Here is a 23,916-nt window from a genome sequence, read left to right as displayed (position 1 = left end):
CGGTTCAGCCGGCATTACGTAAGATACTAACACATTAGCATCGGTTGGAAGTTCATAATAGCAAAACTATGGCACTACATTAATAAAATGACATTTTGGATGACATTTTTGCTGTAATTTGTACTGTGAGGAGTTTGCGTGACATTTTACCCACCACCAAGTGCATGTCTGGTATAGTTCTATAATGGGGGGAGGGGGTAAAGGGAGATTCAGTTAATTGGCTCATTTGTATTTCTAGATACAGTATAGTTTCTATACCTCCAAAGTTGATTATTGAAGAATGTTTCAGGAAACCATATATACTTTGTGTGCATCCCCTTAAAAATATATTTTTTATTTTTTATCTCTGCCTCTCAAAAAATAACACTAATCTTAGAAAGTTATCTTTATTAAATAGTTTTTTTTACAAGATGCATTTCTAAAACCTTAGTGCATGAATCAAAACGGATAACAGGAATTCATTTAAACAGCTGTTGACAGATATAAAGTTATTTTCCCTGTATTTGATGTGTTGTTTTACAAATGCTTCATGGTGCTTATTCAATAACATTGCAATAATAATAACATATTATAATGGGATGACACTCATTAATTGTTCTTTCACTGCCACAGTCATTTAAATGAGCTTAAGCACAGACTGGACCATTTCTCCAATGCCGTCATAGATCTCATGGATGGGGCTGTTGCCCATGAAGGCGCTGGTTGTAACCAGCTTGTTTTTTGCATCCACGTGGACTTCATTGACTTGCTTGTTGACATGTTCACAGCCAAGCTGCTTAATGACATTTGCTGTGCCTGCGTGTGGCCACCTGCAGAATTGAGACAAGTGAACAACATTACACGGAGGACAATATAATATTAAATTTTCAATGATATAGGAAGTAGGTTGTAGAACCTTAACAATTAATTAAAATTCCGGGTAGTCTTCATATCAGGGCACTTCCTACTTTATATGTGAAAATGATGCCCACACAGGTGCAGATAATGTGTTGACTGTTTTTGTAAAAGTTTATTTATTTAGAAAAAAAATAATTTAAAAGATCTCTTATCCTGCCCAATTGTATTACCCCCAAGTCCCCCCCCCCCCTAGGTTGCTTTAACTTTTCCTTTATTTATTCTGATCATATGTTATTCCAATAGTTTTCTATTTTAAAGAAATCCTAAAAAAATATTGTTTTTTTTCAGGATTGTTAAACGAAAGAATTGGGAATTGTATACATCTGAGAATCCCAGTTGGAACAATATTTGGAATTATTCAAAATAAGATAAAAATGCTAGTGGAAACGTGATTACTTAATTTGAATCCCAGATATCTGGCTAATTATAGTATGTGTTTTTTTAATTTTAACATTTTCTGTAGTCTAATACAAACAAACCAATATAATCTGTGTGGCAGGAGGAGTGCCAAGACTATTGGGTTCTCTACTCCCCACCTAGTTACTAATGGTGACATCGAATAATGTTTCATTTTGTATGTAGGAACATTGGGTGGTATATACTGTAGTGGAGGGGAGTTGTAATGAGCCCTCCCTTTTGCCTTGTGATTGAGTCTAAACCCTCCCTCCCAACGTCTCTAGAGTTTTGTTATTTCCCATGGGTGAGGAGGACTGATTGATTATTGGCTTTACACAAAATAAAATATAAATATAATTAAAAAATACATAAAAAAGGAAAAAGAAAAAAATACGGTTAAAAAATAAATATGATTTTTGATGATTTTCATGACATAGTTTGAGGATTTTAATTATATTCTTTGATGGTTTTAAGTTGGGGTTGGAAACGGCATTTCCAGATTGGTGTGGGGTTTGGTTTTAATGATGTGGTAGTATAATTAGAGCTGTATATATTTGTTACCAGTATGGCATAACTTTTTTGTGTCTGTGGGAAGCATGCAAATGTGCTGATTTTCTTTTTAAATATTATTTTTTTTAAAAACTGCAAAAAAATTGGCAAGCATTAAAAGTCAAACTACATGGCAAAATCCAACACAGAAACACATGGCCCTTTTTATACTGCAATTTTCACTACATTCTCGTTAAAGTTGCAAGATTTTACGGTTATCTAAATATCACGTTTGAGCACATTCACATGTCTGAGACAGGTCTGCAACACGGCTTTTCACCATTATCTCTGAGTGTTTCCATTGCAACCAGGGATTCTGGGAAATGACATGCAAATGAGCACACCGTGTCACCTTTTACTTCATGCCCATTTTAACATGGAACCCCTATAAGCGTATGCCTGCCATCCATTACATAATGTGTGATGATTATCTGGCACTTTTAAAGACATTGGCACAACTCTAAGGGGATAATCCTTTATACACTGAAGTAGTCTGCTGGGATTTTTGATAGAAACCCGCCGTAGCGTGTGCTCTAACATATTGTACAATAAAGCCTTAAATGTAGCTGGGCTGTGAGCATAAGCGTGCGCTCCCTTAGGCCGCGCTTATAGTGCCGGCGACGTCAGGCTGCGGTCACTGGAAAAATCAAATTGAGATGACTTTCAGCGATCGCGACCAAGCCGTCGCGCCGTTGCGTTTACTATAAGCGCACGCGACGGCGGCAGTGCATTTGTTTTGATGCGATGTTGCATCGTTGTCGCCAGCACTATAAGCGCAGCCTAAGGTGGATAATCTTAACATGCATGGTTCTCTGAGGCAGATGGCAAATCAGCAATGGAGTCATGAATGCCCAGGACATACGTGAAAACGAGAGGTGACTCTCAATGAATTACTTCCTGGTAACACATGTTATAAATAAATGAGTCGCAGGCTCTCACCATGGCAGTGTGGCAAGGTATTTCCGTATATTTAAGTTCTGCGTTGTGTTTGAAATGGCAATTTGGATGTGTTTGGGTGTTAAAGCTGCAGCTATGGTTATTTTGTGTATAAGGAAGAGGGGATATGGGACATTAATAAGTTATATATTTACATACTTTTCACATTCAGTATCACAGCCAACGGTCACTTCACACCCAGGAAGGATTTTAGCTGCCAGCACGGGTGAGATACAGCAGAGACCGATTGGTTTTTTGGCAGCATGAAATCCTTTTATAATTTCTTCAACAGCTGGTAACACTGTGCAGTCCTTTCCTTCCACAGCCCAGGAAGAAAGGTTTTTAGCAACTCCAAAGCCACCTGACCAGACATAAACAGAAAACCAAGTTAGTGATTCTGAAAACACGAGTCCCACATCTTTACCTTATGTGTGAGTTTATTTAGACATGGTGTGATATGCGCATGTCTGCAGGAATACAGTTTACCTGGTATGATGAGTGCATCATAGTCCCTGACTTTTAGATCCTTAAGGTCTGTTATGTTTCCTCTTGCAATCCGGGCGCTCTCGGTCAGCACATTACGTTTCTCTTCTGTTGGCTGTCCTTTTATATGATCCACTACGTGCATCTGATCTATGTTGGGTGCAAAAAACACATTCTGTGGAGGGAAGGGTAAATAAATATGTCACCACAGTTACAAAGTCCCGGAGCTTCTAGATTCAGATGGGTATCTAACAATAAGTGGAATCTATAGCAGACACTGGTAACTTTTGCATGTATTTCCATTATGATAGAATCCCCGAGAGTATCTGCAATCTGCATATCTTCCACAAGTCCCCAAAACTGTTCTATTCCCCACATTGCCTCGTCATTCAGTGGTTAATCCACAGGCAAAGGTTTTGGGTTGTGACATTCAAATGAACCCCCAGTATGCATGTTTAGGGTGTATGGTGCTTGCATACTTAAATTGGCAGGGGAATTTATATCCATAGTCAAACATTGACATATTTGGATTAAGTGTGTGAAATACATACTGTATACCCATACTGTATATTGGGGATTAAAAAACACAATCTTTTTTTTTTTGTTTTAAATATCTATATTCTCTTTATTTATGATATTATTTTTGTACTGTAGTGGGAGACTTCCTGAACACTGTTTGAATTTATTGTATTTATTTACAAACATAGAGACTGGTATAGACCATAATTCAATTACTTCAAATAATCTTTGACGTAGTTGTTTAAATAATTAAATTAATAAGTATTTGTCATATAGTTCTGAAATATATATATATATATATATATTATATAGGTACTTTTTTTGTTGTAAATTACTTAATGTATATATTTCTAAATGTTTGAGAATACTTCAACCCTTCTTCATCAATGAATGATGGCTGAGCATTAGGCTGAGTCCCCGCTGGCGCTGAGCGCGCTCCAAGCATGAGCGCCGGGTGTCCTGCGTGTACGGGGGTGCGGGGGAGGGGGGACATTGCGGGTAGTTGAGTGCGCGGGTAAGTATAGGTTTTTTGTTTAGCTAAGCTCCGATCGCGGGTGAGTGTGTGTGCATGCGCACGAGCGCCCCGCGTGAGCGGGGACTTACTTATATCTATATATGCAAGTCCCCGCCGCAAGCGCCTCCCGCTCAGCGCTAGCGGGGACTTAGCCTTAGGGCTGTTAGGCACGCGCGGCCGCATGCTGTATATATGTGAACGCGTGTGCACGTGCCGCATCCTTTTCCTGTGTATAGAGCCGGGAGCTGCAGGTAATGTATATGTGTGTATGTGTGTTTATATGTGTGTATATGTGTGTGTGTGTGTGTGTATATGTGTGTATATGTGTGTGTATGTGTGTGTGTGTGTTTATATGTGTTTATATGTGTGTATATGTGTGTGTGTGTGTATGTGTGTATATGTGTGTGTGTGTTTATATGTGTGTATATGTGTGTATATGTGTGTGTGTGTTTATATGTGTGTATATGTGTGTGTGTGTTTATATGTGTGTATATGTGTGTATATGTGTGTGTTTATATGTGTGTATATGTGTGTATATGTGTGTGCATGGGTTGTGTGACTGAAAGTAAGTCCTTAATAAGATTTTTTAAAGAAAAAGAAAAAGTTTAATAAATATTTATTTTTTGTTTTGCAATCCTTGACACACACACATCCATACAAACACACATACACACACACATCCACACATACATACACATACACACATACACACATACAAAAACACATACATACATACATACATACATACATACATACATACATACACACACACATCCACACATACATACATACATACACACATCCACACACACATACACACATACACACATACACACATACAAAAACACATACATACATACCTACATACACACACACACACACACACACACACATACTTACATACACACATACATACATACACACATACATACATACATACATACATACATACATACATAGACACACACATACATACATACATATATAGACACACACATGCATACATTTGAGCGCAGGCAGCGGCGTGAAGAAATAATTTTCCTCATCTTCGCCGCTGTCTGTCGCCTCCCCTCCCCCTGCCGTGCGCGCGCGCGGCCATTGTATAGAAAGGATGACTGACGTCAACTAAAAATCCGTGTGTGCGCACGGCGTAGCACGCGCTCGGCGCTATAGAACATAAAACTAGACATTAGGAAAGGTGTCCGAGTCCCTTGTGGGATAACCGCAGCTTGTACATCAAAACCCAGCCCCTGTATGTCATTATCATGTCGCCTTTTGTCTTAAAACCACACCCCTCACATCAGTACAATGCTCCCAGCAGATCCAGAGTGGGGGACCCTGTACAACTCTGCATACAGGGGCAGGCAGGCAAGGGGGGGGAGTGGGCAAAGGGGAAATTGTCTCCCAGGCCAGTCCTGTTTGCAGGCATGCGAGCCGCTCTCTGCTTTGCAGTAACTGCTGCTGCCCTGGGACTTGGCTTTGTTCCCATAGCAGGCAGTAGGCCGGGCCCTGCCCCAGTCTGCAGCAGGAGCTGAGAGAGCTGGGGGCTGAGCTAACAGTGCAGCTGGAGCACAGGAGTTGGTGGGATCAAGGCACGGAGGCCTGCCCTTGCCGGAAGCTTGGGGCTAACAAAGTAGTGTGTGTGTCATGCTTGTGTATGAGGTATGTATGTGTGTCTATAGCATGTGCACGTGTGTGTGTGTGTGTGTGTGTGTGTGTGTGTGTGTGTGTGTATATGGCACGCTTGTGCATGAGGTTTGTATGAGGTGTACAGTATATGGGATATGTGTGTATATGATGCATACATATGGGGTGTGTATATATATATATATACACACACTGCTGTAAGGCGCTATGTACACTAATGGTACTATATAAATAAAGACAGACATACATACATACAACCTGCAAACATACATGTGCCACTGCATGACAAGGAAAGGGAATTCTTTTACCTGAGCTCCGGCTCTGCTCAGATGCACAAAGACAGCCGATGATTCGTGTATTTCACTTCCATCATAAACCCCACAGCCAGAGAGGATCACAGCCACCTTCGGAGACATGATTTCCAGGGAGTGAGGAGTTCCGCCACACACAGCACAGTAAGGGAGAGGAAACGCTTTGCTGCAGGTAGTGCCCTGTGCCTGTGCCCTGAGCTTATATACAGAGCACAGAGGGAAAAGGTGTGGGAGGTATACTGTATACAGGACGGTATGTGGGAGGATCTTGTCTACAAGGAAGTTTCGCTGTGCTTTACCTTAACAGCAGTTACTGACCTCACTGACAGAAACTTCCCCATGTTAAGCAATTGAATGTGCTTGTATTTCCTCCCCTACTTCTTACTTGATGATTAATATACATCTATAGAGCACACTATAAATAATTAATAATAATAATACATTATTTAAATTTGTAATCTTTCTGATGTGTTTGTTATTTATTGTAGTGTTAATGATACTATAAATAATAGTTTTGTTTCCATTATCCTTTCCACAGAGTTACAAATGTAACCAACAGAAACGATTTGGAAATAAAAAGCTAAAGGATTGAGTTTGGGATTGTTACTGCAGAAGGAAATGACTCTTATGGGTGTTACATTAGGAGGAAGTTTGCTTGTGTTTCAAATGAATGAACTCTAACGATATATTTGTACAATTTTGGGCACCAATCCTAAGAAAAGACATTATGGAACTCGAGAGAGTGCAGAGAAGAGCCACCAAATTAATAAAGGGGATGGACAATCTAATTTATGAGGAGAGGCTAAATTAGATTTATTTACATTAGAAAAGAGGCGTCTAAGAGGGGATATGATAACTATATACAAATATATTCAGGGACAGTACAAGGAGCTTTCAAAAGAACTACTCATCCCAGGGGCAGTAACAAGGACTCAGGGGCATCCCTTAAGGTTGGAGGAAAGGAGATTTCACCGGCAACAAAGGAAAGGGTTCTTTACAGTAAGGGCAGTTACTATGTGGCATTCATTACCCATGGAGACTGTAATGGCAGATACAATAGATTTGTTCAAAAAAGGTTGGACATCTTTTTAGATAGGAAAGGTATACAGGGATATACCAAATAAGTATACATGGGAAGGATGTTGATCCAGGGATTAATCTGATTGCCAATTCTTGGAGTCAGGAAGGAATTAATTTTTCCCCTTATGATATATCATTGGATGATATGACTCTGGGGTTTTTTGTTTGCCTTCCTCTGGATCAATAAGTAAGTATAGATATAGGATAAATTATCTGTTGTCTAAATTTAGCATAGGTTGAACTTGATGCACCTACGTCTTTTTTCAACCTCATCTACTATGTAACTATGTAACTATATTACTGACCTCATTTTAAAGATGCAATGCAAGCAGTTAAAAAAATATCCTTTTTTTTTGTATGCAATCTTTAATTACCTTTATTTAAAACGAATTACTGTACCTTAGCTGCTGATGGATTCGTTGTCCCTTGATCAGCAAAGATCCAGCTTCCCAGGGTTCACTAAATGGCCGCTTTTCAGTTTCAATCAATCCTTCAGTCACTGTAACTCATCAGCTACAATGTATTCTTATATTACCAAGGTAACATTATCTATTGTTACCGTTTGCAGCTCAAACTGCTGGGAATATTGTTTATTTATTATTATTTTCTTGATAAAAGCTGCTGATTGGGTTTAGAACCCGGCTTGTAAGGTTTCAGGTAAAAACGAACACTGACTATGCACACATAATAACAGCAAAGTTTACTCGCTCGTCCCACCGCGCGGAATCAGATACAGCGTTTTCCTAGTATTCTTGCATTACAGAGAACAGAATTGTGCTCCCTACCAGCCGTTTCTATACGCTCCTTAACACTATAGGCCGATCTCTTTGCAGTGAGATTGCCTAAAAAGGAAGGTATGGATCACTCTATTAAAAGTGACCAGCAAAAAATTTGCTTTTTTTTTAATGACCAAATATTATGGGTTACACATCTAATTCAAAATGTATTTCTGATGATGGCAGTTCTGAACTAAATGATGCATTCCTTAATTGTGGGGGGCGCAAACTTTTGCCGCTGCCCCCCCCCCCCTGCTTGCTGCCCCCGGTGCTCGCGCCCCCCTTACCTCAGTTCCCTGAGTTAAATGACACCACGGGGTCGTGTGACGTCACGTGAACCCGCGTTGCCAAGGCGATGCTTCAGCATTCGTCTGAATCTCGATAAGTAATAGTTTGCAGAGGCATCCCACTGTGTCGTGGGGAAGAGCGCGGGGCCTCTGAAACCAACGTGGCCCCCTACAAAAATCTCCCACCCCCCCAGTTTGCGCACCGCTGCCTTCATTTATGTATTATTATACATTTGTATTCTTTCTTCTTATCCTTTGCACACTGATTAATACTCATTGCCAAAGAATGTTCTTACGAGAGAATTCCAGCAATATCCTACATGTGTGTTTTGTTTTAATAAATCAGTTCTGTGGTATTATATAATACTTACTACGTTTTTTATTTCAATTCTACTGTAAATGCCATTTGAATGAGTTTTAATACACTGAGCGTCCTTTGATTTCTATAGCGGGTTTACCACACTTCCCCAGCAGTGTAAGATCTTTCCAACACTTTCCTGCGTGTGATAATTTGTTACAATATTCCCAGCAGTTTGAGCTGCAAACTGTAACAATAGATAATGTTACCTTGGTAATATAAGAATACATTGTAGCTGATGAGTTACAATGACTGAAGGATTGATTGAAAGTGAAAAGCGGCCATTTAGTGAACCCTGGGAAGCCGGACCTTTGCTGATCAAGGGACAACGAATCCATCAGCAGCTAAGGTACAGTAATTCGTTTTCAATAAAGGTAATTAAAGGCTGCATACAAAAAAATATATATTTTTTTAACTGCTTGCATTGCATCTTTAAAATGAGGTCAGTAATATAGTTACATAGTTACATAGTTACATAGTAGATGAGGTTGAAAAAAGACGTAGGTCCATCAAGTTCAACCTATGCTAAATTTAGACGACAGATAATTTATCCTATATCTATACTTACTTATTGATCCAGAGGAAGGCAAACAAAAAACCCCAGAGTCATATCATCCAATGATATATCATAAGGGGAAAAATAAATTCCTTCCTGACTCCAAGAATTGGCAATCGGATTAATCCCTGGATCAACATCCTTCCCATGTATACTTATTTGGTATATCCCTGTATACCTTTCCTATCTAAAAAGATGTCCAACCTTTTTTGAACAAATCTATTGTATCTGCCATTACAGTCTCCATGGGTAAGGAATTCCACATAGTAACTGCCCTTACTGTCAAGGACCCTTTCCTTTGTTGCTGGTGAAATTTCCTTTCCTCCAACCTTAAGGGATGGCCCAGAGTCCTTAGTACTGCCCGTGGGAGGAATAGTTCTTTTGAAAGCTCCTTGTACTGTCCCTGAATATATTTGTATATAGTTATCATATCCCCTCTTAGACGCCTCTTTTCTAATGTAAATAAATCTAATTTAGCTAGCCTCTCCTCATAAGTTAGATTGTCCATCCCCTTTATTAATTTGGTGGCTCTTCGGTGCACTCTCTCTAGTTCCATAACTAGTCTTTTTTAAGGATTGGTGCCCAAAATTGTACAAATATATCGTTAGAGTTCATTCATTTGAAACACAAGCAAACTTCCTCCTAAAGTAACACCCATAGGAGTCATTTCCTTCTGTAGTAACAATCCCAAACTCAATCCTTTAGCTTTGTATTTCCAAATCGTTTCTGTTGGTTACATTTGTAACTCTGCGGAAAGGATAATGGAAAAAAAAACAATTCGTTATAGTATCATTAACACTACAATAAATAACAAACACATCAGAAAGATTACAAATGTAAATAATGTATTATTATTATTAATTATTTATAGTGTGCTCTATAGATGTATATTAATCGTCACGTAACAAGTAGGGGAGGAAATACGAGCACATTCAATTGCTTAACATGGGGAAGTATATTTCAGTGAGGTCAGTAACTGCTGTTAAGGTAAAACACAGGGAAACTTCCTTATAGACAGGATCCTCCCACATACCGTCCTGTATACAGTATACCTCCCACACCTTTTCCCTCTGTGCTCTGTATATAAGCCCAGGGCACAGGCACAGGGCACTACCTGCAGCAAAGCGTTTCCTCTCCCTTACTGTGCTGTGTGTGGCGGAACTACTCACTCCCTGGAAATCATGTCTCCGAAGGTGGCTGTGATCCTCTCTGGCTGTGGGGTTTATGATGGAAGTGAAATACACGAATCATCGGCTGTCTTTGTGCATCTGAGCAGAGCCGGAGCTCAGGTAAAAGAATTCCCTTTCCTTGCCATGCAGTGGCACATGTATGTTTGCAGGTTGTATGTCTGTCTGTCTTTATTTATATAGTACCATTAGTGTACATAGCGCCTCACAGCAGTGTGTGTATGTATGCATCATATATACACATATCCCATATACTGTACACCTCATAAAAACCCTCATGCACAAGCGTGCCATACACACACACACACACACACACACACACACACACACACACACACACACACACACACACACACACACACACGTGCACATGCTATAGACACACATACATACCTCATGCACAAGTATGCCACACACACAAGCATGACACACACACACCATTTTGTTAGCCCCAAGCTTCCGGCAAGGGCAGGCCTCCGTGCCTTGATCCCACCAACTCCTGTGCTCCAGCTGCACTGTTAGCTCAGCCCCCAGCTCTCTCAGCTCCTGCTGCAGACTGGGGCTGGGCCCGGCCTACTGCCTGCTATGGGAACAAAGCCAAGTCCCAGGGCAGCAGCAGTTACTGCAAAGCAGAGAGCGACTCGCATGCCTGCAAACAGGACTGGCCTGGGGGACAATTTCCCCTCTGCCCACTCCCCCCCCCTTGCCAGCCTTCCCAGCCTTCCCCTATATGACAAGTTGTATAGGGTCCCCCACTCTGGATCTGCTGGGAGCATTGTAATGATGTGAGGGGTGTGGTTTTAAGACAAAAGGCGACATGATAATGACATACAGGGGCTGGGTTTTGATGTACAAGCTGCGGTTATCCCACAAGGGACTCGGACACCTTTCCTAATGTCTAGTTTTATGTTCTATAGGGCCGGGCGCGTGCCACGCCGTGCGCACACGCGGATTTTTAGTTGGCTGACGTCAGTCATCCTTTCTATACAATGGCCGCGCGCGCACGGCAGGGAGAGGGGAGCCGACAGACAGCGGCGAAGATGAGGAAAATCATCTTTTCGCGCCGCTGCCTGCGCTCAAATGTGTGTATATGTGTGTGTCTATGTATGTATGTATGTATGTATGTATGTGTGTATGTATGTATGTATGTATGCGTGGATGTGTTTTTGTATGTGTGTATGTATGTATGTATGTATGTATGTATGTGTGTATGTATGTATGTATGTATGTATGTATGCGTGGATGTGTTTTTGTATGTGTGTATGTGTGTATGTATGTATGTGTGTATGTGTGGATGTGTTTTTGTATGTGTGTATGTATGTATGTATGTATGTATGTATGTATGTATGTATGTATGTGTGTATGTGTGGATGTGTTTTTGTATGTGTGTATGTATGTATGTATGTATGTGTGTATGTATATATGTATGTATGCGTGGATGTGTTTTTGTATGTGTGTGTGGATGTGTGGATGTGTGTGTATGTGTGGATGTGTGTTTGTATAGATGTGTGTCTGTGTGTGTGTATGTATGCATGCGTGGATGTGTGTATGTGTGTATGTGTGTATGTGTGTATGTATGCGTGGATGTGTGTTTGTATGGATGTGTATGTGTGTATGTATCTATGTATGGATGTGTGTGTGTCAAGGAATGCAAAACAAAAAAAATATTTATTAAACTTTTTTTTTTCTTTAAAAAAATCTTATTTAGGACTTACTTTCAGTCACACAACCCATGCACACAGATATACACACATATAAACACACACACACACATATACACATATACACACATATAAACACACACACACATATACACATATACATTACCTGCAGCTCCCGGCTCTATACACAGGAAAAGCATGCGGCACGTGCACGCGCGTTCACATAGGCACGCGCGGCCGCATCCTGTATATAACAGCCCTAAGGCTAAGTCCCCGCTAGCGCTGAGCGGGCGGCGCTTACGGCGGGGACTTGCATATATAGATATAAGTAAGTCCCCGCTCACGCGGGGCGCTCGTGTGCGTGCACACACACTCACCCGCGATCGGAGCTTAGCTAAACAAAAAACTTATACTTACCCGCGCACTCAACTACCCGCAATGCCCCCCCTCCCCCGCACCCCCGTACATGCAGGACACCCGGCGCTCATGCTTGGAGCGCGCTCAGCGCCAGCGGAGACTCAGCCTAATGCTCAGCCATCATTCATTGATGAAGAAGGGTTGAAGTATTCTCAAACATTTAGAAATATATACATTAAGTAATTTACAACAAAAAAAGTACCTATATAATATATATATATATATTTCAGAACTATATGACAAATACTTATTAATTTAATTATTTAAACAACTACGTCAAAGATTATTTGAAGTAATTGAATTATGGTCTATACCAGTCTCTATGTTTATAAATAAATACAATAAAATCAAACAGTGTTCAGGAAGTCTCTCACTACAGTACAAAAATAATATCATAAATAAAGAGCATACAGATATTTAAAACAACAAAAAAAAAGATTGTGTTTTTTAATCCCCAATAAACAGTATGGGTATATATATTTCACACATCTTAATCCAAATATGTCAATGTTTGACTATGGATATAAATTCCCCTGCCAATTTAAGTATGCAAGCACAATACACCCTAAACATGCATACTGGGGGTTCATTTGAATGTCACAACCCAAAACCTTTGCCTGCGGATTAACCACTGAATGACGAGGCAATGTGGGGAATAGAACAGTTTTGGGGACTTGTGGAAGATATGCAGATTGCAGATACTCTCGGGGATTCTATCATAATGGAAATACATGCAAAAGTTACCAGTGTCTGCTATAGATTCCACTTATTGTTAGATACCCATCTGAATCTAGAAGCTCCGGGACTTTGTAACTGTGGTGACATATTTATTTACCCTTCCCTCCACAGAATGTGTTTTTTGCACCCAACATAGATCAGATGCACGTAGTGGATCATATAAAAGGACAGCCAACAGAAGAGAAACGTAATGTGCTGACCGAGAGCGCCCGGATTGCAAGAGGAAACATAACAGACCTTAAGGATCTAAGAGTCAGGGACTATGATGCACTCATCATACCAGGTAAGCTGTATTCCTGCAGACCTGCGCATATCACACCACGTCTAAATAAACTCGCACATACGGTAAAGATGTGGGACTCGTGCTTTCAGAATCACTAACTTGGTTTTCTGTTTATGTCTGGTCAGGTGGCTTTGGAGTTGCTAAAAACCTTTCTTCCTGGGCTGTGGAAGGAAAGGACTGCACAGTGTTACCAGCTGTTGAAGAAATTATAAAAGGATTTCATGCTGCCAAAAAACCAATCGGTCTCTGCTGTATCTCACCCGTGCTGGCAGCTAAAATCCTTCCTGGGTGTGAAGTGACCGTTGGCTGTGATACTGAATGTGAAAAGTACGTAAATATATAACTTATTAATATCCCCTCTCCCTTATGCACAAAATAACCATAGCCACAGCTTTAACGCCCCAACACATCCAAAGTGCCATTTCAAAACCAACGCAGAACTTCAATACCAAAATACCTTGCCACCCTGCCATGCTGAGAGCCTGCGATTCATTTATTTATAACGTGTTTTACCAGGAAGTAATACATTGAGAGTTACCTCTCGTTTTCACGTGTGTCCTGGGCTTTCGTTCAAGCGCGGGAGCACCGCTAATTGTATCACTCGAACCATTTTCTAAGGTGTGCAGCATTTACTTCATATACCTGGACTGGGCAGTCATGACTCCATTGCTGATTTGCCTCCTGCCTCAGAGAACCATGCATGTTAAGATGATCAACCTTAGGCTGCGCTTATAGTGCCGGCGACAGCAACGCAACATCGCGTCAAAACAAATGCATTGCCGCCATCGCGTGCGCTTATAGTAAACGTGACGGTGCAACGCAGCGACAGCTTGGTCACGATCACTGGAAGTCATCTCAATTTGATTTTTCCAGTGACCGCAGCCTGACGTCGCCGGCGCCGGCACTATAAGCGCAGCCTTAGGGAGCGCACGCTTATGCTCACAGTCCAGCTACATTTAAGGCTTTATTGTACAATATGTTAGAGCAGACGCTACGGCGGGTTTCTATCAAAAATCCCAACACACTACTTCAGTGTATAAAGGATTATCCCCTTAGAGTTGTGCCAATGTCTTTAAATTTGCCAGATAACCATCACACATTATATAATTGATGGCAGGCATAAGGTTATAGGGGTATAGGGGTTTGATGTTAAAATGGACATGAAGTAAAAGTTGACACGGTGTGCTCATTTGCACATCCTTTCCCAGAATCCCTGGCTGCAGTGGAAACACTCAGAGATAATGGTGAAAAGCAGTGTTGCAGACCTGTCTCAAGACACGTGAATGTGCTCACAAGTTATATTTTTATATCCAGATGACCGTAAAATCTTGGAACTTTAACGAGAATTTAGTGAAAATTGCAGTATAAAAAGGGCCATGTGTTTCTGTGTTGGATTTTGCCATGTAGTTTGACTTTTAATGCTTGCCAATTTTTTGGCAGTTTTTACAAAAAATGTTATTTAAAAAAATAAAAAATCAGCAAATTTGCATGCTTTCACCCAGACACAACAAAGTTATGCCAATCTGGTAAAAAAAAAAAAAAAACATCTCTAATTATCCTGCCACATCATTAAAACCAAACCCCACACCAATCTGGTGCTGCTGATTCCAACCCCAACTTAAAATCCTCAAAGTATATAATAAAAATCCTCAAACTATGTCATGAAAATCATCAAAAATCATATTTATTTTTTAACCATTATTTTTTTCTTTTTCTATTCTGCAGGTGGCCACACGCGGGCACAGCAAATGTCATTAAGCAGCTTGGCTGTGAACATGTCAACAAGCAAGTCAATGAAGTCCACGTGGATGCAAAAAACAAGCTGGTTACAACCAGCGCCTTCATGGGCAACAACCCCATCCATGAGATCTATGACGGCATTGGAGAAATGGTCCAATCTGTGCTTAAGCTCATTTAAATGACTCTGGCAGTGAAAGAACAATTAATGAGTGTCATCCCATTATAATATGTTATTATTATTGCAATGTTGTTGAATAAGCAGCGTCAAGCACCGAGTTAGAGCAAGTTATTTATGATGTGCCATTTTTTGTCTTGTGGGTTATATTCCCCCATGTAAATAAAGATTTTAGACTCTATTGTGCAAGCAGCCGCTGAGCCCTGGCTGTGGGAACACTAGCCCATTGTTTCTAAAGCATTTGTAAAAAAAACACATTAAATACAGGGAAATAACTTTATATCTGTCAACAGCTGTTTAAATGAATTCCTGTTATCCGTTTTGATTCATGCACCTAAGGTTACAGAAATGCATCTTGTAAAAAAAAACTGTTTAATAAAGACAACTTTCTAAGATTAGTATTATTTTTTGAGAGGCAAAGATACACAAATAAACATTTAAGGGGATGCATACATAGTATATATGGTTTCCTGAAACATTCTTCAATAATTAACTTTGGAGGTATAGAAACTATACTGTATTTAGAAATACAAATGAGCCAAAGAACTGAATCTCCCTTTACCCCCTCCCCCCATTATAGAACTATACCAGACATGCACTTGGTGGTGGGTAAAATGTCACACAAACTCCTCACAGTACAAATTACAGCAAAAATATCATCCTAAATGTCATGTTATTAATGTAGTGCCATAGTTTTGCTATTATGAACTTCCAACCAATGCAAATGTGTTAGTATCTTACGTAATGCCGGCTGAACCGAGTGACAAACAATACAAGCTCCTTATTTTATTTAGTTTTTTCTTTGAAGATCCCATTTTAAGTTATCCTGAAGTGGTTACATTAAAGTGTATATCGGCCCTTACGTTTGTAACGTAATAACAAAAACAAACCGTCCTGGTTTCAGAATACAGTATATCTACTCACATTTCAAACAGCCTGCTATAGTGTGTAAACAATACAGAACCACAGCCACGGAATATACAGATATGTACACGTGTGCAATAGGAATCTGCCAGGTATACATTAAACCCTCCGCTTCTAAAATGTAATTGGATAAAAATTCATTGTAGCTTCTACTCACAATTCAAACAACATTTAATAGTCACTTCTTTCATCAAAATGAATAGCCAAACACTGAGAGATGACTGTTCCCCCTTGTGTCTAACTCATCCATTCTAAGAAGTCTGTAATTACTGGGAAAACATTATAAACAAAACACAGGCGAAATATTGACCCATGTTGGAATTTATTAGAACGTATAATCTATGTTATTACATAAATGCTGTCACTAATTAAAACAATTAATAGAGATGGCCAAGTTTCTTTACTCCTATTTATCTGGGTGCATATATTTCACATAATCACCAAATATGTGCCCTGCCCAAAGGGTATACAAAGATTTTTTATTTTTTTTAAAGATTGCTATTTTTCATTTGCTACCAGATATACACTTCCATCTAGAAGTCTAATGACCAGGACTGTAGCTCGGATTTTAACTGAGGAAGGACATTTTGGCTTGCTGGTGGGGGCAATAATTTGGCAGTGGTGAATAGTGTAGTCAGGTTATACTCACTATTAGTGTATAGTCAACATAGAGAATGAAACATAGGAGTGCAGAGCACAACATGTGGAGAAGAGTGACACAACAGGGGAAGAGGGTAACACAAAGGGGGGAAGAGTGTGACACACCGGGGGAAGAGTGTGACACACCAGGGGGAGAGTCTGACACACCGGGGGGAGAGTGTGACACACCGGGGGGAAGAGTGTGACACACCGGGGGGAAGAGTGTGACACACCGGGGGGAAGAGTGTGACACACCGGGGGGAAGAGTGTGACACACCGGGGGGAAGAGTGTGACACACCGGGGGGAAGAGTGTGACACACAGGGGGGAAGAGTGTTACACACCGGGGGGAAGAGTGTGACACACCGGGGGGAAGAGTGTGACACACCGGGGGGAGAGTGTGACACACCGGGGGGAGAGTGTGACACACCGGGGGGAGAGTGTGACACACCTGGTGGAGAGTGTGACACACCAGGGGAAGTGTGACACACCGGGGGGAAGTGTGATACACCGGGGGGGAGTGTGACACACCGAGGGGAGAGTGTGACACACCGGGGAGAGAGTGTGACACACGGGGGGAGATTGTGACACACCGGGGGGGGAGAGTGTGACACACTGGGGGAGAGTTTGGCACACCGGGGGAAGAGTGTGGCATACCGGGGGAAGAGTGTGAAACACTGGGGGAAGAGAGTGACACACTGGGGGAAGAGAGTGACACACTGGGGGAAGAGTATGACATGATGCAGAGTGTGACATGGGGGAAAGTTTGATATTAGGGGGATGAGTATGACACAATGGGGGAGCTGTGACCTAGGGTGGGTGTGACTTAGGCAAGAGTGTAATGCATTGGGAAGACAGTGTGACACATGAGGGAGTGTGACACATTCAGAGGTGGTGTGACGAATTGGGAGGAATATTGTGACAGATGGGGGAAATAGTGGAACATGAGGTAAGCATGGCACATGGGGGGACAGTGTGGCATATTGGGGGAGAGGGGTACACATTCAGAGGAAATGTGGGAAACATGGTGGGGACAAGTGGAAGCAATTTGGGGGGGTGACACATGGGAGACAGTGGGTGCAATGGGGATGCAGTGGGTGCAAGTGGGAGGTAGTGGGTGCAAGGGGGAGGCAGTCGGTGCAAGGGGGAGGCAGTGGGTGCAAGGGGGAGGCAGTGGGGCCTCTGCTTTTAACATCATTGGATATAAAGAAGTGATTACTGGTTCAGCGTTGCTTCTACTCACAATTCAAGCAGTATGTAAAAGTCTAAAATAAATAAAACATTAAAATCATGTCCTAGTTATTCACTTATTTCATCATAAGGACTATGAAATGATTGTTCATCCTTGTGTCTAACTCATCCATATACCGTACGATGTCTGCCATTATTGGGTAAATATTTAAAATTAAAATACAAGGAAAATATTGACTTCAATACATAAATGCAGGAACTAATCAAAACAGATAATAGATGACTATGTTTATTTCCTCCTTTTTATCTGGGTGCATATATTTCCTATGTGCCCTGCACAAAGGCATACATGTATTTAAAAAAATTAAAAGAAATGTTACCATTGACTTTTATATGGTGCTAGATATACACTTGAGTTTAGAAGTCTAATGAACAGAGGTGTAGTCCTAATTTTTCATAAGGTAAGGCATTCTGACTCACTGGTGCGGCAACAATTTAATACCAGGGTGTATTGTGCAGTCAGTTTATACTCCATGTGAGTGTATAGTGCAGTTAGGGGGTACAGGTGTAAGGAGGAGCACAGCATGACACATTTAAAGAAGAGTGTGATATATGGGGAACAGTGTAATAAATAGGGGGTTGGGGGAGTCACACATGGAGGGGAAAAGTTTGACATGTGGGACAGTGTGACACATAGGGGCGAAGAGTGTGACACATAGGGGGTGACATATAGGAGGAAGAGTGTAATCACACCCTTCCCCCCATGCGTCACTCCCTATGTCTCACACTCATGGGGAGAAGAGTGTGGTACATCGGGTACAGTGTAACACATGAGCGGGAGAGTCTGACACTTGGATGGGAAGAGTTTGACACATAAGAGGTGACACATGGGTTGTGTGTGGCTTTGGGGTTCAAGAGTGATACATGGAGGGAGAGTGGCACATAGGGAAGAGTATGACACATTTGGGGAAGGGAAGAGTGTGACACATTTGGAAAGGAAAGAGTGTGACACATTTGGGGAAGGGAAGAGTGTGACACATTTGGGGAAGGGAAGAGTGTGACACATTTGGGGATGGGAAGAGTGTGACACATTTGGGGAAGGGAAGAGTATGACACATTTGGGGAAGGGAAGAGTGTGACACATTTGGGGATGGGCAAAGTGTGACATTTGGGGATGGGAAGAGTGATACATTTGGGGAAGGGAAGAGTGTGACACATTTGGAAAGGAAAGAGTGTGACACATTTGGGGAAGGGAAGAGTGTGACATATTTGCGGAAGGGAAGAGTGTGACACATTTGGGGAAGTGAAGAGTGACACATTTGGGGAAGGGAAGAGTGTGACACATTTGGGGAAGGGAAGAGTGTGACACATTTGGGGAAGGAAGAGTGGGACACATTTGGGGAAGGAAGAGTGACACATTTGGGGAAGGAAGAGTGGGACACATTCAGGGAGACTAACACAATGCGGGGAGTGGGACACTTTGGGAGCAGGAACAGTGTGAGGGGGGAAGATTGTGACACGTGGGGGGAAGTAGTTGCAATTGGGAGGCAATGAGTGACATTAGGAGTCAGCGGGTGACATGGGGGGCTGTGCATCCCCCCTCTGGTACACAGAATTCAGTGGGAGAATTTTGGGGCTCCTCCCTTCTCTCTCCGAGTGCCGTCTTCCATGGTAAATTGTTTCTTGATAAAAAGAAATATAGTATCATACTATCTATTTTTCCTTGTGTTTTTGAAGTGAAACTTCTTTCGTGGCAGTGCCATCCAAAAAAATATCTCATAGGGGAAAATTGTCATTAAAAAATAACAAAAGTGACTGATAAATTAAAAATAACATCTACTCCTGTCATGAGTCTAACTCACAGCATTATCTGCAATGTTGGCCAGTTACCAACTTTAAATAACACACAGATATAACATTGAGTTCTAAACTGTGAGATGGGGACAGCTTCCCAAAAGATTCTCAGATGCTGCAACACGTGAGGGGGCATCCTCCCTGTGACGATAGAGAGGATTTGGCCCGGGATTAAAGGGGTTACACCCCATTTGGCCACCCTCTACTCTCACCTGGGAAGCAAGGGGTTAACTGGACTAAGGTCCAGTAATGTGTTTTGCCTTGCTTCAATATCCAAATGTTTATTCCCCTGTGTAAGTGTATTGTGTTATCCTGGTGTTTGCACTCACACATACACTAGGGTTGATGCGGGAGGGAAGGGGTTAATGTTAAAATAGTTATTCTAGCCCTTTGTTTAAGTTACCCTCAAAGATGCCTGCCTACTAAATGCAAATGGTCAGGAGAGCAACCAAATGTTTAGGAAGCAGCCCCCTGATCTAAGGCTTACAAACCATAGTATCCTGCCAGACCCCCATGTGGTAGACTGGCCAAACGCCTCTGATTTAGGAGTGGGGCTACAGAATGAGTGACCTTATTAAATATAAGAATATTATGAGATGTCCTCGGCTGGGGACATCGGCTCGGTCCCCAAAAAGCTACATATGTGTATTCGTGGGACTGATCCGCAACTAACGGTTGCAGACACCTGAAGTTTAGCCAGTACTAAGAGCCAGATAATAATATCTCTCTTAATTTTAGTATTACACGGTAGTATTTAGTCTCATTGGGAGCGTCATGCGTGACGGAATGTATTAATATGTTTCACGTGCCAGTAAGTACCACTGAACTGAAGTTATGAAGTTATTTACAGTGTATATTGGATTTTGGGTCTGCTCTGAAAACTGCAGACTCCCATCTACTATGCTAATAGGAAGGAAGAGCATCCTGCAAGAATAAACATAGCCCGGTGATCAAAAAGGTAACTGCCCTAATTGTTTATACTGGGGGCAAGAACAAAGGGGCTGAGTGTTTATAAGTGTGATACTTCACACTTACAATGGAAGCCAAAATCTGCTTCAAAGAGATTTTTTCTAGCTAACTCAGCATCTAGGGTTAAGAGATGAGTTTGACATGGTATTTAAGTCAGAGTCACCCCTAACTCAAAGGTCTTCATGCCTCATGTCTTCATGTCTTCATGGGTTCCTTCATGTGCCTTCATGAGCTGCCTGTATTGCTGTGATGTCAACTGAATTATGGAAGAAATGGCCCATCCTGTATCCTGATGGCTTTCTTATCCTAACCTTTAAGTAAGTGTCCATATTTTGCCTGTTATTTGAATATCTCGTGTGTTCACCTTTATCAAGGAATAAATTATATTTTATCATATCTAAGTCTCGTCCTGTTCAACCCAGTTATATCTTTGGTGGTGTATTATTAATAGCCTGTCACAAAGCTCCCGTCACACTCCCCGAACTGGATCCTGGAGAGCAACATCCTCCCAGCCCCCAGGCTCTAAGAGAGAGAGTGAAAAAGCAACTCTCTCTGCTCTAGATACCTGTTCTAGTAATTAGGCGAGCAGGTGACCGAAACCAGAACCATTGTAAAGTCTGGTATGGATTTCCTATCCAGGCTGTGAATCTGTGTGGCTGATCACGTCCACACAATGTCAGCACTTTCTGCTATGAATCAGACAGAAAGCTGCCTACTATCCAGGGACTATGTCACAATACACACACACACACACACACACACACACACACACACACACATACATATACATATACACACATACATATACACACACACACATACATACATATACACACATATACATATACACACACTCATACATATACATATACACACATACATACATATACACACACACATATGTATACATATACACACATACATACATATATACATACCTCACATTTACAATTAAAACGCCAGGAATTCACAAAATGTAAGGTTTTTCCACATAACACATTACACAAATATACAAAACTAAACTATCACAACTGTACAGATTTTTTTTTAAAATAATGGGTATGTGTGTAGCACGCGCGTTCACAGTCACACATCATTGTATTTTATCAATCAAATTGTACTTTCATGTTTATGATATTTATGGCATGAAACACTTTTGACACTGTAAAAACATACAGAAGTTTCACTTATAGCGAGTGTGCTTGGCACACACCACCTTTTTTTTCTCATTAAGTAAGGGTATGACTGCTAAACACTTTAAATAGGGAGACCCAGATAATTACAATATAATTTACATTACTAGTTACAAATCTGTGTAAAATAATATTTTTCTGTTCCTATTTACTTAAATTTAAACATACTATATATCTCTTATGCTGAAAGTTAACCAATCCCAGCACATCTCACTTCAAAGAGAAATCAACCTATCACGGTTTGGTGTGTTGGAGAAGAGTCGAGGGATGTGTGAAACTGCTGCACATATACCTGTAAATTACCAGTTTGTTACATAGTTACATAATTACATAGTTACATAGTAGAGGAGGTTGAAAAAAGACATACGGCCATTGTTTTTTGTCTCGTTATCTATGTACTGTTTTATACGCCTTGTAATCAGCAGACACTCATATACACCCCAATGGGTGAAATTAAGATAGTTAATTAATCCATCAAGTTTGGACTATATAAAAGCTGTTAGTCCCTCCCTCTTCTGACCCCTGATGAAGTCGCCAGTACTGTTGCGACGAAACGCGTAGGGTTACACAAGAGGACTATTCACGAAGCAGTCTGGGAGAAGCAAATAGCACTATACGGACTGTCGCGGTGGAACCAGGAGAGGTATCGCGATTGTGCCGGGGGGCTACTGTGTGGATGCACACCTCTGAAGTGTACCCAGATCCGGAAGTGAATACACAGCACACACCGCTCACACGAGGTTCCAGCTCTCCATCTGAGGAATACCAGCGACTACTCAGATGAACCTTGTACTTTATACAGATCATATGCGCATGTTCTATCCACTTTTGTGCCTAATTTTATTTAAATACTAGCTGATATACCTGGCGTTGCCCGGGCGTGGAAGGGCAGGGGGCATGGAGTGGAAGGGCGGGGGGGAGGGGCGTCGAAGGGCGGGGGGGGCCAAGGGGCGTAGAAGGGTGGGGAGGGCAAAGGGCAGGGAGGCAAATGGCAGGAAGGGTCGGGGGGGCAAAGGGCAGGGAGGGGCGGGGGGGGCAAAGGGCAGGGAGGGGCGGGGGGCAAAGGGCAGGGAGGGGCGGGGGGGCAAATGGCAGGGAGGGGCGGGGGGCAGGGAGGGGCGGGGGGTGGGTGCAGGGGGGGGCAGCGAGGGGCGTGGGGGTTGCAGGGAGGGGCGGGTTGGGCAGGGAGGGCCAGGGAGGGGAGGGAGGGGCGGGGCAAAGGGCAGGGAGGGGCAAAGGTCAGGGAGGGGCAGGGCAAAGGGCAAGGAGGGGCAAAGGGCAGGGAGGGGCAAAGGGCAAGGAGGGAAGGGGCGGGGCAAAGGGCAGGGAGGGGCAAAGGGCAAGGAGGGGTGGGGCAAAGGGCAGGGAGGGGCAAAAAGCAGGGAGGGTCAAAGGGCAGTGAGGGGCAAAGGGCAGGGAGGGGCGGGAGGGGTGGGGCAAAGGGCAGGGAGGGGCAAAGGGCAAGGAGGGGCGGGGCAAATGGCAGGGAGGGGCGTGGCAAAGGGCAGTGAGGGGCGGGGCAAAGGGCAGTGAGGGGCGGGGCAAAGGGCAGGGAGGTGCAAAGGGCAGGGAGGGGCAAAGGGCAGGGAGGGGAAAAGGGCAGGGAGGGGCAAAGGGCAGGGAGGGGCAAAGGGCAG

The 23,916-nt window shown here is 42.2% G+C and overlaps 2 protein-coding genes across 4 annotated transcripts; one reads left to right on the top strand and one right to left on the bottom strand.

Moving 5' to 3' along the window:
* Nucleotides 1-370: 370 nt before the first annotated feature.
* On the bottom strand, nucleotides 371-6,481 carry LOC142467376 (glutamine amidotransferase-like class 1 domain-containing protein 3, mitochondrial). 2 transcript variants are annotated; one of them, XM_075572994.1, is made up of 4 exons: nucleotides 6,250-6,481; nucleotides 3,265-3,436; nucleotides 2,938-3,139; nucleotides 371-809 (listed from the first exon to the last, which is right to left on the bottom strand). In XM_075572994.1, the coding sequence occupies exons 1-4, from the start codon at nucleotides 6,355-6,357 to the stop codon at nucleotides 617-619; spliced, it is 675 nt and encodes a 224-aa protein (XP_075429109.1). In that variant the 5' UTR covers nucleotides 6,358-6,481; the 3' UTR covers nucleotides 371-616. The 2 variants fall into 2 exon arrangements, with proteins under 2 accessions (XP_075429109.1, XP_075429110.1); XM_075572995.1 differs by lacking the exon at nucleotides 6,250-6,481 and adding an exon at nucleotides 5,299-5,383.
* A 3,897-nt stretch (nucleotides 6,482-10,378) lies between these two features.
* On the top strand, nucleotides 10,379-15,901 carry LOC142467375 (glutamine amidotransferase-like class 1 domain-containing protein 3, mitochondrial). 2 transcript variants are annotated; one of them, XM_075572993.1, is made up of 4 exons: nucleotides 10,379-10,598; nucleotides 13,424-13,595; nucleotides 13,721-13,922; nucleotides 15,321-15,897. In XM_075572993.1, the coding sequence occupies exons 1-4, from the start codon at nucleotides 10,491-10,493 to the stop codon at nucleotides 15,511-15,513; spliced, it is 675 nt and encodes a 224-aa protein (XP_075429108.1). In that variant the 5' UTR covers nucleotides 10,379-10,490; the 3' UTR covers nucleotides 15,514-15,897. The 2 variants fall into 2 exon arrangements, with proteins under 2 accessions (XP_075429108.1, XP_075429107.1); XM_075572992.1 differs by lacking the exon at nucleotides 10,379-10,598 and adding an exon at nucleotides 11,473-11,578 and having other exon boundaries at nucleotides 15,321-15,901.
* The last annotated feature ends 8,015 nt before the right edge of the window (nucleotides 15,902-23,916 follow it).

This window comes from Ascaphus truei, chromosome 16, assembly GCF_040206685.1.
Source record: "Ascaphus truei isolate aAscTru1 chromosome 16, aAscTru1.hap1, whole genome shotgun sequence".
Lineage (NCBI taxonomy): Eukaryota > Metazoa > Chordata > Amphibia > Anura > Ascaphidae > Ascaphus > Ascaphus truei.
This window is presented reverse-complemented; position numbering and strand designations above follow the sequence as displayed.